The sequence below is a fragment of the Vipera berus genome (assembly GCF_964194415.1).
Source record: "Vipera berus genome assembly, chromosome: 12".
In the NCBI taxonomy this organism is placed as follows: domain Eukaryota; kingdom Metazoa; phylum Chordata; class Lepidosauria; order Squamata; family Viperidae; genus Vipera; species Vipera berus.
This window is the reverse complement of record NC_138215.1, coordinates 13,530,811-13,544,621: the sequence shown is the minus strand read 5'-3', so window position 1 is coordinate 13,544,621 and position 13,811 is coordinate 13,530,811. Positions and strand designations below refer to the sequence as shown.

Genomic DNA, 13,811 nt, shown 5'->3' with positions numbered 1-13,811 from the left:
GGGTGACTTTTGCCCCAGAATAGCTCTAGAAAAATTGAGTGGTGAACTTTGCATGAAGAGGGAAGAGCAGAGAAGAATGTTAGTGATGCCTATATGGAAATCTCTGGTGATCCAAACATTCGTTCATTCATTCATTCATTCATTCATTCATTCATTCATTCATTCATTTTCTCCCTCTCTGCCTCCTCTTGAAATAATTGACTACAGTAGCTCTGTTTAGGTCTGACATCCTTTGATAAATGTATTGCCAGATATTTTGCTTAAGTCAGAGGTGGGGAACTATGGCCCCTTAATGACTTGTGGATTCAACTCCCAGAATTCCTGAGCCAGCAATTCCTGGCTGGCTCGGGAATTCTGGGAGTTGAAGTCCACAAGCCATAAAAGGGCCATAGTTCCCTATCCCTGGTTTAAGTCAACCGATACAAAAACTACGTATCTAGGGATTGTAGGCAATAGATTTGAAGGCAAGATTCAAACCCATATATAGGAATTGTCAGAAAGCTGTCTTTGTTTAAATCAGGTGTGTCAAACTCAATTTCACTGAGGGCCACATCAGCATTGAGGTTGCCCACAGGGGGCCGGGTGCGTATGGCCTGGTGGGCGTGGCCTAGTGGGTGGGTGTGGCTAGAGTGGGTGTGGCCTATTGAGTGGGCATGGCATCAAGGGTGCCTATGGGGGCCTGGGCAGGAGTGGGACAGATCTGAGGATCTCTGGCAGGAAGAGGGTCTCTGGGCCAGGGCCAAGGCAGCGGGGGCCGTTCCCTCCCTATTTCCAGGATGGCTTCGCGGGCCGGATGAAACCACTTCACAGGCCGGATCTGGCCCCCAGGCCTTGTGTTTGACATGTCTGGTTTAAATATTAAGACAAGCTTCCTAAAAGTAAAAAAAAATGTTTTTCTTTTTTTAGCTCTCCTTAACTTGGAGATATTTAAGCATTCTCTCATTGAGATCCTTCACAGAATTGAGGTAGATAATGCCCTAAGTCAGGCTAAGCTTTTCTTCTGCACTTCTCTATATTTAATTTTCCTAGTTTTGCAGTTAATTAACAACATCTCAAGATCCACACCAAATCCTTTTCTGGGTTTGGAATGAGTAATGTATCCTTCTGGAAAAGGATAAGCGATTTAATGATGAAAATGTAGGAATTTGTTCAGTTTCCAGTGCGTCAAAGCTAGTTTTCATTTCATAGCTTTTTATTTGAATTGTCTGTGGTGCTATCAGCCTTAGCTTTAGCTTTATAAAATGCGGCAATACGGAGAGACTCTCCAAAATATGCCAAAATAATATATTAAAATTAAATTCTTCTGCCCCTGGAGATTGGTATATGTGCCCTTGCCTGTGTCCCGAATTTCATATAATGTGTTTTTGCAAAGTCTTTTAAAAATTATTTAAATTAGAAAAATAGTGAGGTTCCCCCCCCTCATTTTGAAGACTGTTTGTAAAGCTAAGCCAAAGAAAATGGAGGTTTAGCCTTTCTGGTTTTTACTGGTAGAATGTGATGATAGTTGAAACCCATCATTATTGTAAACGTTTCTCTCGTGAGCCTTCATTATTTACAGCAGGCTTTTCAATAATCCTTTATAAAAGGATTCCATACATCCTTTTTTTTTCTTTTAATAAGCTTAAATAAATAGAGGTCTTGGCTGCATCTTAAAAGAGGCCAAGTGCCGAAACTGGTGGACTTGTGATGGGAAGAGGAAGTGATAGGGTTTCCAGATTTCATTTAGTCAGTTCAAATGTTTTCATTCATAGATTCACATCTGTAGATTCCTATCTGAAGATTTTCACCAGATGTTAGCTACCAATGAGTGATAATATGTACCTTAGAATGGTCACATATCTGGGCTAATGCCTACGCAAGGTAATGAAGATTCATTGAGGGGAACTAGAAAAAGTCCTCAGGATCCATCTCCTGTTCCCCTTATCCATGACTAGAAGCAAGTCCTGAGTTTCAGTTAACATTAAATTAATGCTGTGGTATATCCTGATATATAATGTTCAGGTTTTTCAAAACCTGTTCTTCCCCTGAGAAATAGATCTGGTTTTCTGTTCTCTTCATGGCGTTCATGAACTAGCTAACTTCTTGGAAGGGATGGAAGTTGCAAATCTGTTACACTTTTCCCCCCCTCATTTCTTGGAAGCCTCTTCAGATGCCATATATCCCCAGTCTAAATGGGCCTGTTAGGAGTTCCTTCGTTATATCTTCTCGCGGGTTTTAATGAAAGTATGGGAAGCCAAGGAAGTGGATGACCATTGGAGAGACGATTTACAGAATTACAGAATATATATATATATTGCTATTGCTATTACCTCTGTGACTTTCCAAGAAAAGTGTTTGGGTGGGACTCTGTCTGAGCTATGCAATGGGTAGAATTGACGTCACTTCATTTTGCTATTGCTGTGGAGTGCCATATGTTAGCACAGCCTCTTTTATGTTGCCCGTTACACAGCTGATGGAACATTATTTGTCTCAGCTTGTTAATAGTGAGTGCTGCTCTTCACGCAGCTGTTTTGCAGCAATAGCACAAGCATCCAATGACCAGAGATTTAATTTAAATGTCTTGTAGCTAAGAAAGTGTAAAGAGCATTAGCCCATAGGATGGTTGGGTAAAGAAATACATATACTCTTCAAAATAGGATGCAGCCTGAAGGGAAGCCTTGCCATTGACTAGCTGAAGAACGATAAGCTTTCACACTTTGCAGATAGAGAGATGTGCTAGGTGGGTGGATAATATTAGGGATTTAAAAGCACCCCCTTTGTCTTCCATTGCTGCCCCCAAAACTGGTTCTTTATTTGTTGCATTTATATCTTCTTTTTCTTCCATGAGACTTAAAACACCTAAGCAAAATTCCTAGGGAGTTTTTCTTTCAAGTATTCTCTTGAATTATGGTTTTTAACGTTAGCAAGGTTGCTGCGTCAGATACCTTCAGACCATGATTTGCCTTTTAGATCTTGTCAGAAGTGACTGCAGAGACCATTAGGGCAACAGTAGGTTTCTTCCCTCCTCCCTGCAAACATTCTTCTCTGCCGAGGTGCAGAAATTGCCAAGCAGTTATTGCCATGTGACTTCCATTTATTTGAAGAACCTCTTATGAAAATGCCACGGAAAGGGAATGATGGATGGAGCCCTCTTGTAAATAGCTTTTTCATTTATCGGAACTTACAGTTATCTGCATATTTTGGATGTCTTCCCGGCCATTGTGAGATAACAACCATATACTGTATATATATATATATATTAATGGGTTAATTGAGTTTAGCGATAACGTCCAACTCTTTTGAAATATAATCAGAATTTTGTCAAAGCCTTCTCAGAGATGGAAAAAGAGTGAGGCGACAACCTTTTAAGTTTCAACAATGTAGATGCAGGGTTAGTTTTAACTCCAAACAGCCCCGTGTTTGTTAGGGCTAAACTCCCCTCTCTAGGTTAGCCAGGAAGGGTGAACAGGAATGAGATGGGAACAGAAGGTGAAATGTCTCTTCATGCTGCATGAAGAGAATGGAGCTGAAGTCCTAGACTTCATGCTGCTTTTTCCAAAAAAGCAACTTACTTTCTTTCTTTTTCTTTCTTTCTTTCTTTCTTTCTTTCTTTCTTTCTTTCTTTCTTTCTTTCTTTCTTTCTTTCTTTCTTTCTTTCTTTCTTTCTTTCTTTCTTCTTTCCTCTCTTTCTCTCTTTTTTCTCTTTTTTCTCTTTCTCTCCTTTCTCTTTCTTTTTCTTTCTTTCTTCCTCCTTCCTTCCTTCCTTCCTTCCTTCCTTCCTTCCTTCCTTCCTTCCTTCCTTCCTCTGAAAATGTTTCACTTCTCGTCCAAGAAGCAGAACTGAAGAAGCAAAACATTTTCAAAGGGACAAAAAAACCCAAGAAAGTTCAGTTGCCTTGTGGGAAAAAAAGCACCTTTGGGAGAACAATCAGGACTAGAGAGGCTAAATTAAAGTAAGATGAGACTCGGAGAAAAAGGGACAGCATGTTGGTTGGTGTTTGGTTGACTTGATCTCGTCCTACACATAGACACCAAAGGTTGTTATGATGTGGTTTTGTTGCAGGTTTGTCCCCGAGCCTTGGTCCCCTTGCAGTGCCTCTTGCGGCCATGGTACTCAGATGCGTGATGTCAAGTGCCACATTTATCTTGCGTTTACTCAGGCTGAGGTGGAGCTGCCTGACGATGAATGTGAAGGACCCAAACCATTGACCGAGCGGAGTTGCCAGCTGGAACCGTGTGATGCAGATCCTGTCCCATACACCCTGTCTTTCATACCCTCCGAAGAGGCCGGTAAAGTTTTTTATGACTGGGAATACATCGGCTTTACTCCCTGCTCAGCTACATGCAATGGAGGTATTACGCACTTACATTTTGCGTGCTTTGCGCTCATAGCAACCATTATAATAGTAACTCATGCCCATCTCAGGGGTGGCTGCTAGACATTTGAGGGCTGAAATGTGAGCGTGCAGGTCGTCCTCGGCTTACGGCCACAGTTAAACCCAAAGTTTCTGTTGCTGTGAGACATCAGTTAAGGGGGTTTTGCCCCATTTTACGACCTTTCTTGCCACGGTTGTTAAGTGAATCATTGCAGCTGTTAAGTGAGTCAAGTTGTTAAATATGAGTCAGTTGCCAAATATTCGAATCTTGATCACGTGACCCTGGGGATGCTGAAACAGCCATAAGTATGAAAAATGGCCATAATTCGCTTTTTTTTCCGGTTGCAACTTTGAACGGTCACTAAATGAGTCGTAAGTCGAGGACTATCTATAGTTGATCACTCAACTGGTGGATTAATGAAGAGCAAGGTGTGCCTGCCAAATGATTTTCCCCCAGGTCACACCTTGGGTTGTTGTTTTTTTTCCCCTTTGTGTGCCATGGATAATATCCAGTTATGATGTAATGTAATTTTGAATGATTGGAGACAGATGTAACTGCTGGAGATGGTCTTATAAAAGTCACTTATCACTCATATCCAGGGATAAAAATCCTTACCCGGTTTATAACTAATTAGTGGAAGTCAACAGTTTTACCCTCTTACCTTCTCCTCCAGTCTTACAATTTCCACAGAGTCAGCTAAAAATAAAAATGGGCCTCTTTAGTAACGATGGAGTGTTTGAGAAAGCCTTTCCTGACGAATTAGGAGAAGAGATATTTATGGCAATAATTGTCTAGCTGTCCTGCAGGTGAAAACAAACAGCATCGAATGAAATGTGAGGTTTTCCGGGAACGTACTTTACCGAATAACGAGGCTCTTCGTTTTTATTAGGCAATGCAGCGAAAGGACAAAAGGTGCTTGAAATCCTGCAAATCTTTTAACAAAAGAGAAATATTAAGCTGTCTTGAGATCAGATTTGCAGCCCTGGTAAAATCACGAGGGGGAAATGCATCTGAAAGGAAGGAAACAGATTCCTTGAACTGTGACCGTTTTCAATCTTGCATATCGCATTATGTGTGTTTCTCCAGTACCCTCTAATACCAATGAAAGCTCATTCAGCGAGCGACTTCGGTTCTATTTCGTTTAGTCGGATGGTGGGAATTACTTCTTTGTTTTACCATCTCGAATATGCATGAGTCTTCCGAGGCATCTTTGCACCCCATAAAATGGACTCTGCGCAACATTTGCTAGAAAGATTTGCAATGCAAGGAGATGAAGTGTGACAGTGTTTTGCATTTTGGGATTTGAGCGTTGCATTTTAGGGTGGTGCCCCTGTTTTCAACAGCTGATCCATCACTTAAAACATCATTTTTCTCCAGTGGCAAGTAAAGCAGAAAATGAGGGTGCTCAATAGTAAGACCGTAAGAGCTGTCTGTCAGATCTGCTCCCCCTTAAACCTCTAAATAAATGACGATGGTGTTCAATTGGTGCTCCAAATGTTTAGGGAATATTATTACCAAAGAAGAAAGTTAGCCTTCATGTCAACAATATTTGGTTTTTCTGTGCAATGCAATGAAGAAAAAGTGTGATCTATCATTTAAAACCACATCCTTACAGCTGACATTGTTTTCTTAGCCATTGTATTTATATTCTCCCTTTGGATTGTGTGTGACCAGCCATATGCTAAATAAATAAATAAATCTCCCTTTGGATCCGTTTTGTTCCAAGAACCTCAATAGTGGAATTATGGTTCAGAAAGAAATTCATTTGCTATATATCTTAGTATATTTCCATGCTTGGAAAGGGCATAATTTATTTTAATTTTTGTATTGTATGGTTTTAATTGCCCTGTAAACCACCCTGAGTCCTATGGGAATAGGGCGGTATATAAGTCAAATAAATAAAAATAAAATAAATAAATAGAAACAATCTTTGTCTCCATTTGTTGAGAAAAGTATAGTTTTATTAAAAGTCAAGTCTATTCAATCAGAAGAGAGCTGAAAGGGACCTTGGAGGTCTTCTAGTCCAAACCCCTTCACAAGCAGAAAACCCTATGCCATTTCAGACAAATGGCTCTCCAGTCTCTTCTCAAAAGCATCCAGTGATGAAACACCCACAACTTCTGGTGGTAAGCCGTTCCACGGGTTAATTGTTCTCAATGTTAGGAAGTTTCTCCTTAATTCCAGGTTGCTTCTCTCCTTGATTAGTTCCCATCCATTGTTTCTTGTTTTGCCTTCTGGTGCTTTGGAAAATAGCTTGACCCCCCCCCCTCTGTGGCAGCCTCTCAAATACCGGAATACTGCTATCATGTCACCCCCCCTAGTCCTTCTTTTCTCTAGACTAGCCAAACTCAAATCCTGCAACCATTTTCCATATGTTTTAGTCTCCAGGCCTTTAATCATCTTAGTTGCTCTTTGCACTTTTCCCAAAGTCTCAACATCTTTTTTGTAATGCGGTGACCAAAACTGGATGCAGTAAAACTGGATTAATAGTATAGTTTTTTCAAAATCACAGGAGGTAAGAATTCTGATGTCCTCTGGCCAAACTCTGCTTTCATTTTCTTTTTCTTTAAAAAAAAAATATCTACCCGTTAAAATTTAAGAAGATTCGGAAAAATTGGAATCGGTTCAGAGAAGGGTGAAAAGAATGAGCAAGGATTGGCAACCAGGTCCTGTAAAAATAGACTGAAGGAATTGAGTGTATTAAACCTTGACCAAAGACCGTGGGAGTGGGCTTGGGGAAATGAGGGAACTCTTCAAAGGGCTAAGAAGGTGTCGTGCAGAATGCAACCAAGGCCTGTTCTCCATTGCTCCAGATTTTAGTCCTTGGAATAACCATCTTAATTTGCAGCAGGCAAAATCTACCTGAATGTTTATCGGGTTTAACTTAAGAATAAGGGAACAGTATGTGGCTGGCAAGGGAAGAGGGAGATGGTACAGTCCTGGGCAGGGGAGCTAGACCAAGTGATCCATTTCTTGAAAACTGTTATGTGGTAGTTTCATAAAGATTCTGACCACCCACCCTCCCATAGTTTGCTGCTGACTGGACAGGCGCTTGTCAGAAATGGTACAGCGTCTCCTGCTTGAGCAGGGGGCTGGACTAGATGACCTACAAGGTCCCTTCCAGCTCTGTTATTCTGTAAACCAGTAGAATTGTGCGCCGAAGAACCGACAAGGAATCGGAGTAGGTATCCTAGAAGCATTACCTTCACATAAATTACGGCGGAAGAATGTATATATAGAAATATTTTTCAATATTACTCTGTTGCAAAAGATTCGAGGTCAGTGATGGCCTGTTGGTTTGTTTTACCACCCAGGGACTCAAGACGCCATTGCTGTCTGCTTACACGAAGAGACAAAACAAGCCGTCAATGATAGCCTGTGCGACAGTTCAAAGAGACCGCCAGCAATGAGCCTTGTGTGCAATGCAAGGCTTTGCCCCCCAAGGTAGGAAGTAGGTAATGCCTTTGGGCAGGGCTTTTCAACCAGTGGTACGGGTACCACCTGTGGTACATTGGCACCTGGCAGGTGGTATGCGACCATCCTAGAAAAGTGGTAGCTGGGGAGGGGAATGAGCTGAACTAGTGGCAGCACCGCACAAGCCTGAGCGAGAGATGGCTGGAGCTGCAGGGCTGTCAGGGCTTAGCAGAAGCACCAGGATCAGCGCCAGGCTCCATCTGGAGCTCAGCGCTGATCCTAGCGCTTCTGAGCCCAGAAGAAGCACCAATCAGCTGGAATGTTGCAGTATCTCCAGGGTCTTGTGATTTACATTCAGATGCTTGGCAACTGATTCATATTTATGACGGTCACAGTGTCCCAGGGTCATGTGAAGTGACCAAAACCTGCTGCAACCACTCAGAAGGGGGGGAGAATAAAAACAAAATACCCCACCCCACCCCACCCCCGCTGCCAATCCTCAACAGAAATGCTCACAACAATGAAAACCTCAGACAGGAGGAAGAGCGCCGCCGGGCGGGCAGGCAGGTGTCTTGCTCGGCTGTGGCTGTGGGGGCATGTTTTTCAGTGCCATTTTAACTTCGAACAGTCACTATGTGAACTGTTGTAAGTCGAGGACTACCTGTACTTCATCACTTTTTTCCTTTTTTTTTTCTTGGTCATCAAGTTTTTGACACCTTGCTAGGTGACTGGTGGTACTCGGATGTTGCCATATCCTAAAAGTGGTGCAATGAAAAGCGCAGGGCTTTGGGGATGAACGATGAAAGTGTTTTGGTGGAAGATATCCTGTGGTGGTGCACAGTGCTGGGCTAAAATAAGAGTTCTCAACTATTTTCATTCCTCTGTTTTGCTCTCAGTGTGTGTGCATGTATGTGTGCGTGTGTGTGTGATTTCACAAAGCATTCCTCTTGTACTTTGTGGTGTGGCTTGCTTAAGGCTCTGATGTCATCATATTTTGGAACAGATGGCAAGTAGGACCTTGGACACAATGTACTGCCACTTGTGGCGTTGGAATCCAGACCAGACAGGTGCATTGCCAGCAACCTGGAGGTTCTGTGGTTGGAACAGAAAGCTGCAAAGACCCGAAGCCTCATTCCTTACAAGCATGCAACCAGCTTGACTGTCCTCCACTTTGGCATGTTGAAGAATGGCAACAGGTAAGATGGTCTGCCGACTACGAGGGTTGGAAACCACCTCCAAGGAGAGCGACACTCCAGCTGAGTGAGATTAATGAGAAGCCATTGATAGTGCAGTGTTCTGAATTTAGAATAGAATAGAATAGAATAGAATAGAATAGAATAGAATAGAATAGAATAGAATAGAATAGAATAGAATAGAATAGAATAGAATAGAATAGAATAGAATAGAATAGAATAGAATAGAATAGAGCTGGAAGGGACCTTGGAGGTCTTCTAGTCCAGCCCCCTACTCAAGCAGGAGAACCTATACTATCTCATATAAGTGGCTGTCTGGTCTCTTCTTAAAAATCTCCAGTGATGGAACACCCACAACGTCTGAAGGCAAGCTGTTCCACTGGTTGATTGTCCTCACTGTTAGGAACTTTCTCCTTAATTCCAGGTTGCTTCTCTCCTTGATTAGTTTTCATCCATTGCTTCTTTCCTTCCCTCTGGTGCTTTGGAGAATAGCTTGACTCCCTCTTCTCTGTGGCAGCCCCTCAGATACTGGAACACTGCTATTGTGTCTCCCCTGTTTATTCTTTTCTTTAGACTAGCCAAACCCAAGTCCCATAACTGTTCTTCATATGTTTTAGTCTCCAGGCCTTTGATCATCTTAGTTGCTCTTCTCTGAATTTTTTCTAAACTCTCTACATCTTTTTTTGTGATATGGTGACCAAAATTGGCTGCAGTACTCCAGGTGTGGTCTTATTAGGGTTTTATAAAGCGGTACTAATACTTCGTGTGATCCTGATTCTATGCCTCTGTTTATACAACCCAGGATGGTATTAGCTTTTTTTTGGTTGCTGCTGGACACTGCTGGCTCATAATCAAGTGATAGTCATTGTCCCTTCCATCAATACTTTGGATTGAAAGTCATAACTGCTGAGTCTGGTTCATATGAATATACAATCACTAGTAAGGTTGCTTCTCATGAGCAGTGATAAATTTGTCAATATAAGCTGAGGAAATGGGATCGCATAGATGAAGGGTTTTCTGCACATGTAAGAGATTAGGCTTGAATCCTTCTCCCTGATGTAACGTTTCTGTGAATGGCTCCTGAGAGTTGAGCTCAGCTCCTGTGACTTCATGGCCACTTCTAAATAGCTTTCTTGGCAGAAAATAGTAAGTTCTTTTTTTTCAATTTCCCAATTTAAGTTTTATAGCCCAGAACATTTCTAATAATCTCCCATGCAAGTACTAACCAGGAAAAGATGGATAATATCTGTTGAGGAGTAATTGATGCTGTGCTGTATTTTATCACATGAGTGGGAATTAAGGAAGAAGAAGAAGAGGATGTCACTCTGTCTTAAGTTATAAGATGGCTTGCAAAATAATCATTTGCTTTGATCAGAAATTATGAGACTGTAGTTGCCTGAAAACTGTCAGAGCAGAAGATCCTTCTTAGTTTTCCTGGGTAAACATGCCCTTGAGTCAAGCTTGGCTCCTGTTGACTTTGTGGATTGACCATGGAGTGATAGGATCAGAAAGTGGTTTTCCACTGCATTTGCCAGGATGTTGGATTTCACAATGTAGCCTGCAGCCTAGCAGATCATCCTGGTCTCCCTTCCAAGTACTAACCAGGTCAGATCCTGCTTGGCCTCTGGAGTCCACACAATATAAGACCAAGTCCTGCTGAGGCAATATTTCTCCAAGACCTTTGAAAACATTGCAGGGTCTTTACTCATGGGATCCTCCACCTGGGCTCTGAAGGACGACATGAGTCCAACTATTTGGATTTCCAACATAAGGCCTGGTCTAAAGAAAATGACGGCAAAGCACCAGGCGTGAGCTACACAGGCAGTCTCACGTCTACAAGGAAAAGTGTGCCTGTGCCTGTGATACTTATGGCTCCCTTCCTTCTCCTTAGTGCTCCCAGACTTGTGGTGGTGGTGGCACCCAGAATCGCAAGGTGACCTGCCAGCAGCTGTTGATGGATGGAAGCTTTCTGAAACTCAGTCATGAGAAGTGCCCTCAACCTAGACTGGCCAGTTCCAGAGCCTGTGCAAAAATAGACTGCCCTCCTCAGTTGGTGGTGGGACCGTGGTCTAGGGTGCGTAGCTTAAAATAAGAGTGCTTTTAAAGAATTTATTTATTCCTCTTTTCCCATCTTCCTCCCCCCTCTCCTTTCCTCCTCCCTCTGTCCATTTGCCCTCCCCTTTCCTCCTCTTCATTCCCCTCCTCTCTCCTTCCTTCCTTCCTTCCTTCCATTTCCTCCCTCCCTTCTCCTTCTCCTTCTCCTTCTCCTTCTCCTTCTCTTTCCCCTCCCATTCTTTTCCTTTCTCCTCCTTCTCTCCTTCCAATCCTCCTCTTCTTCCTCCTCCTCCTTCTCCTCTCTCCCGTCCTTCTCCTTCTCCTTCTCCTTCTCCTTCTCCTTCTCCTTCTCCTTCTCCTTCTCCTTCTCCTTCTCCTTCTCCTTCCCCTCCCATCCTTTTCCTTTCTCCTCCTTCTCTCCTTCCAATCCTCCTCCTCCTTCTCCTCTCTCCCGTCCTTCTCCTTCTCCTTCTCCTTCTCCTTTCCCTCCCATCCTTTTCCTTTCTCCTCCTTCTCTCCTTCCAATCTTCCTCCTCCTCCTCCTCCTTCTCCTCTCTCCCATCCTTCTTCTCCTTCTCCTTCTCCTTCTCCTTCTCCTTCTCCTTCTCCTCTCCATCCAATCCTTCTCCTTCACTCTCTCCCATCCTTTTTCTTCTCCTCCTCCTCTCCAGTCCTTCTCCTTCTCCTGTCTCTTTCCCATTCCCCCTTTCCCCCTTCCCGCTATTCCTGATCAAGTGCCCTGTAAGGAAGGGGTTCCCAACCGGGGGTGTGAGATGATATTCCAGGGAGATGCGAAAACTTGGGTGTCGAAGTTTCAAAATTATAGTGTATATGCATAACCAGGTATTACTTTTGTGCGGGATGCGAGAATATATCAGAAGCGTTCTAAGGGTGCGGGGTATAGAAAAAAAGGTTGGGCACTGCTGCTCTAAGGCAATCCAAGGAAAGCATAACCCTTTGAGAGCGAGATGGGCTCTACCACATTTTTATTTAAAGTTGGCACACTTTGATCACATCCTTCCTTTTGCAGTGCTCTGTAAGCTGTGGGGTTGGCACACAAAGAAGGAAAGCCACCTGCCAAAAGCTCACGGCCAGAGGCCAACATCTGGCATTAAATGGATCCCTGTGTAGCAGCTTTCCAGCATCCCAGCTTGTCAGGCCTTGCCACAGGAATGCCTGCCGAAGTAAGTGATGTTCTTTCACTGTTTGTGAAGGGAAAAGGTCCCGCTGCATCCCAGCTTCAAAAACATTCCATTTACCCCAAGATGTAACCCATGTGCCAGACCTCCCCCTTAAGAATCCATGGCCAAGCCTATTACCCCATGACTGTAAAGTGCCCTTACTTTGTGGGGACAAAAAAATACTAAGTATGAGGTGTCCATCAACTATCTGCAGTTTTTACAAACCCTGGAAGGCTTTTTCTTTGTGGTGTTGATTTTTCCACAGCAACTATTGTTCCTCTGCAGCGTGATAGTTTTTTCATCTTTTGTACTGCTTTTCGGCAAAACAACTCTTACATTTTGCCAAAAGCACACAAAAGATTAAAAAAAAAACTAACCCCACCACATTTGCCCAGATTCCCCTCCAGATTTCCTTTATACACCGGCGCTTTTTACCTGCAGGGTAAGGCTAAAAAAATAAATAAATCAGCAATTTCACATTTAGGATTTTCCCCTATCTTTCTTTAAAAGCAATTCTTGGAGGGTGACCATCTTGATTTGTGGGTTTTTCTATGTTGACTTTTTTATTTCAAGAAATACCATTCACCTTTTTTATTTTGTCCAACTCTTCTGCTCTAAAATATATATATATAGCTCAGAGGCAGGCGTGTTTCCTCTCTGTCTTGCTCAATGAAATTGGATGAAAAAACTTGTTTGCTTTCTCAGTTAGAGCTGTATTAAGGAAAATGGCACATCTGAAGATTCCAGGATTGAGGAGACAGAGAGATACCCCAATTTGGAAATATTATTACACTAGATTTAGAGAATAAGATACCTTTTAGTTTTGTACAACATTTAGAGCTTGGTCAAGGCTGTCCTGTGCTTCAATGAATAACTTAAATTTTCCAAAAATCTAGAATTGAATTTATTATTTACCTATCTTATCTTAGAGAAAACGTGGAACATATCTGTTTGTAAAAAGCTAAAGTATCTTTCAGGTCAACTAGTTCAAATATTTTTTGTCCTTAGTTATCCACCATTGACTCAACTGTCTACATAAAATATTGTCTATATTTGCAGATTCGCTCCTGCTCTGCTGAACACTGAGTGTCTTGTGTGCATGAAACCTACCATTATTTCTACTACTTGCTTTGCTCTTCCTTTGACTTTAACCATTAGGGACCACTTTTTCTTTTACACTTGTTGGCATCCCTGGGCTCATTCTGCTCTCTTCTACACCCCTGCCTTATCGTCTTCTCTACGTGTGCCTTGCCAAGATCTCTTAACAATTCTGATTGGCCTTTAAAACAGGTAGTCCTTGACTTACTACCGTTCAAGGTGACCGTTCAAGGTTACAATGGCACTGAAAAAGTGACCGAGCACCATTTTTCACACTTACAATAGTTGCAGCATCGACATGCATCTGCTTGGCAACTGACTCACATTTATGATGGCTGCAGTGTCCCGGGGTCATGTGATTTCCTTTTGTTACTAACTTAACAAACGGTCACCTGAAAAGTTGTAAAATGGGGCACAATTCACTTAACAAACATTTGACTGAGCAACAAAAATTTTGTTGTGGTCGTAAGCCTCATCTCATTGCTTTGTCGTCAAAAAAAAAAAGTTCCACTAT

The 13,811-nt window shown here is 42.5% G+C and overlaps 1 protein-coding gene across 1 annotated transcript in view; it reads left to right on the top strand.

The window, feature by feature from the left end:
• Positions 1 to 13,811, top strand: part of ADAMTSL3 (ADAMTS like 3) — a 157,278-nt gene that overhangs the window by 123,212 nt on the left and 20,255 nt on the right. Inside the window, exons 16-20 of the mRNA XM_081337175.1 lie at positions 4,043 to 4,332; positions 7,671 to 7,800; positions 8,774 to 8,966; positions 10,855 to 11,037; positions 12,049 to 12,202. Coding sequence (XP_081193301.1) covers positions 4,043 to 4,332; positions 7,671 to 7,800; positions 8,774 to 8,966; positions 10,855 to 11,037; positions 12,049 to 12,202 — 950 coding nt within the window. The remainder of the gene's footprint in view (positions 1 to 4,042; positions 4,333 to 7,670; positions 7,801 to 8,773; positions 8,967 to 10,854; positions 11,038 to 12,048; positions 12,203 to 13,811) is intronic.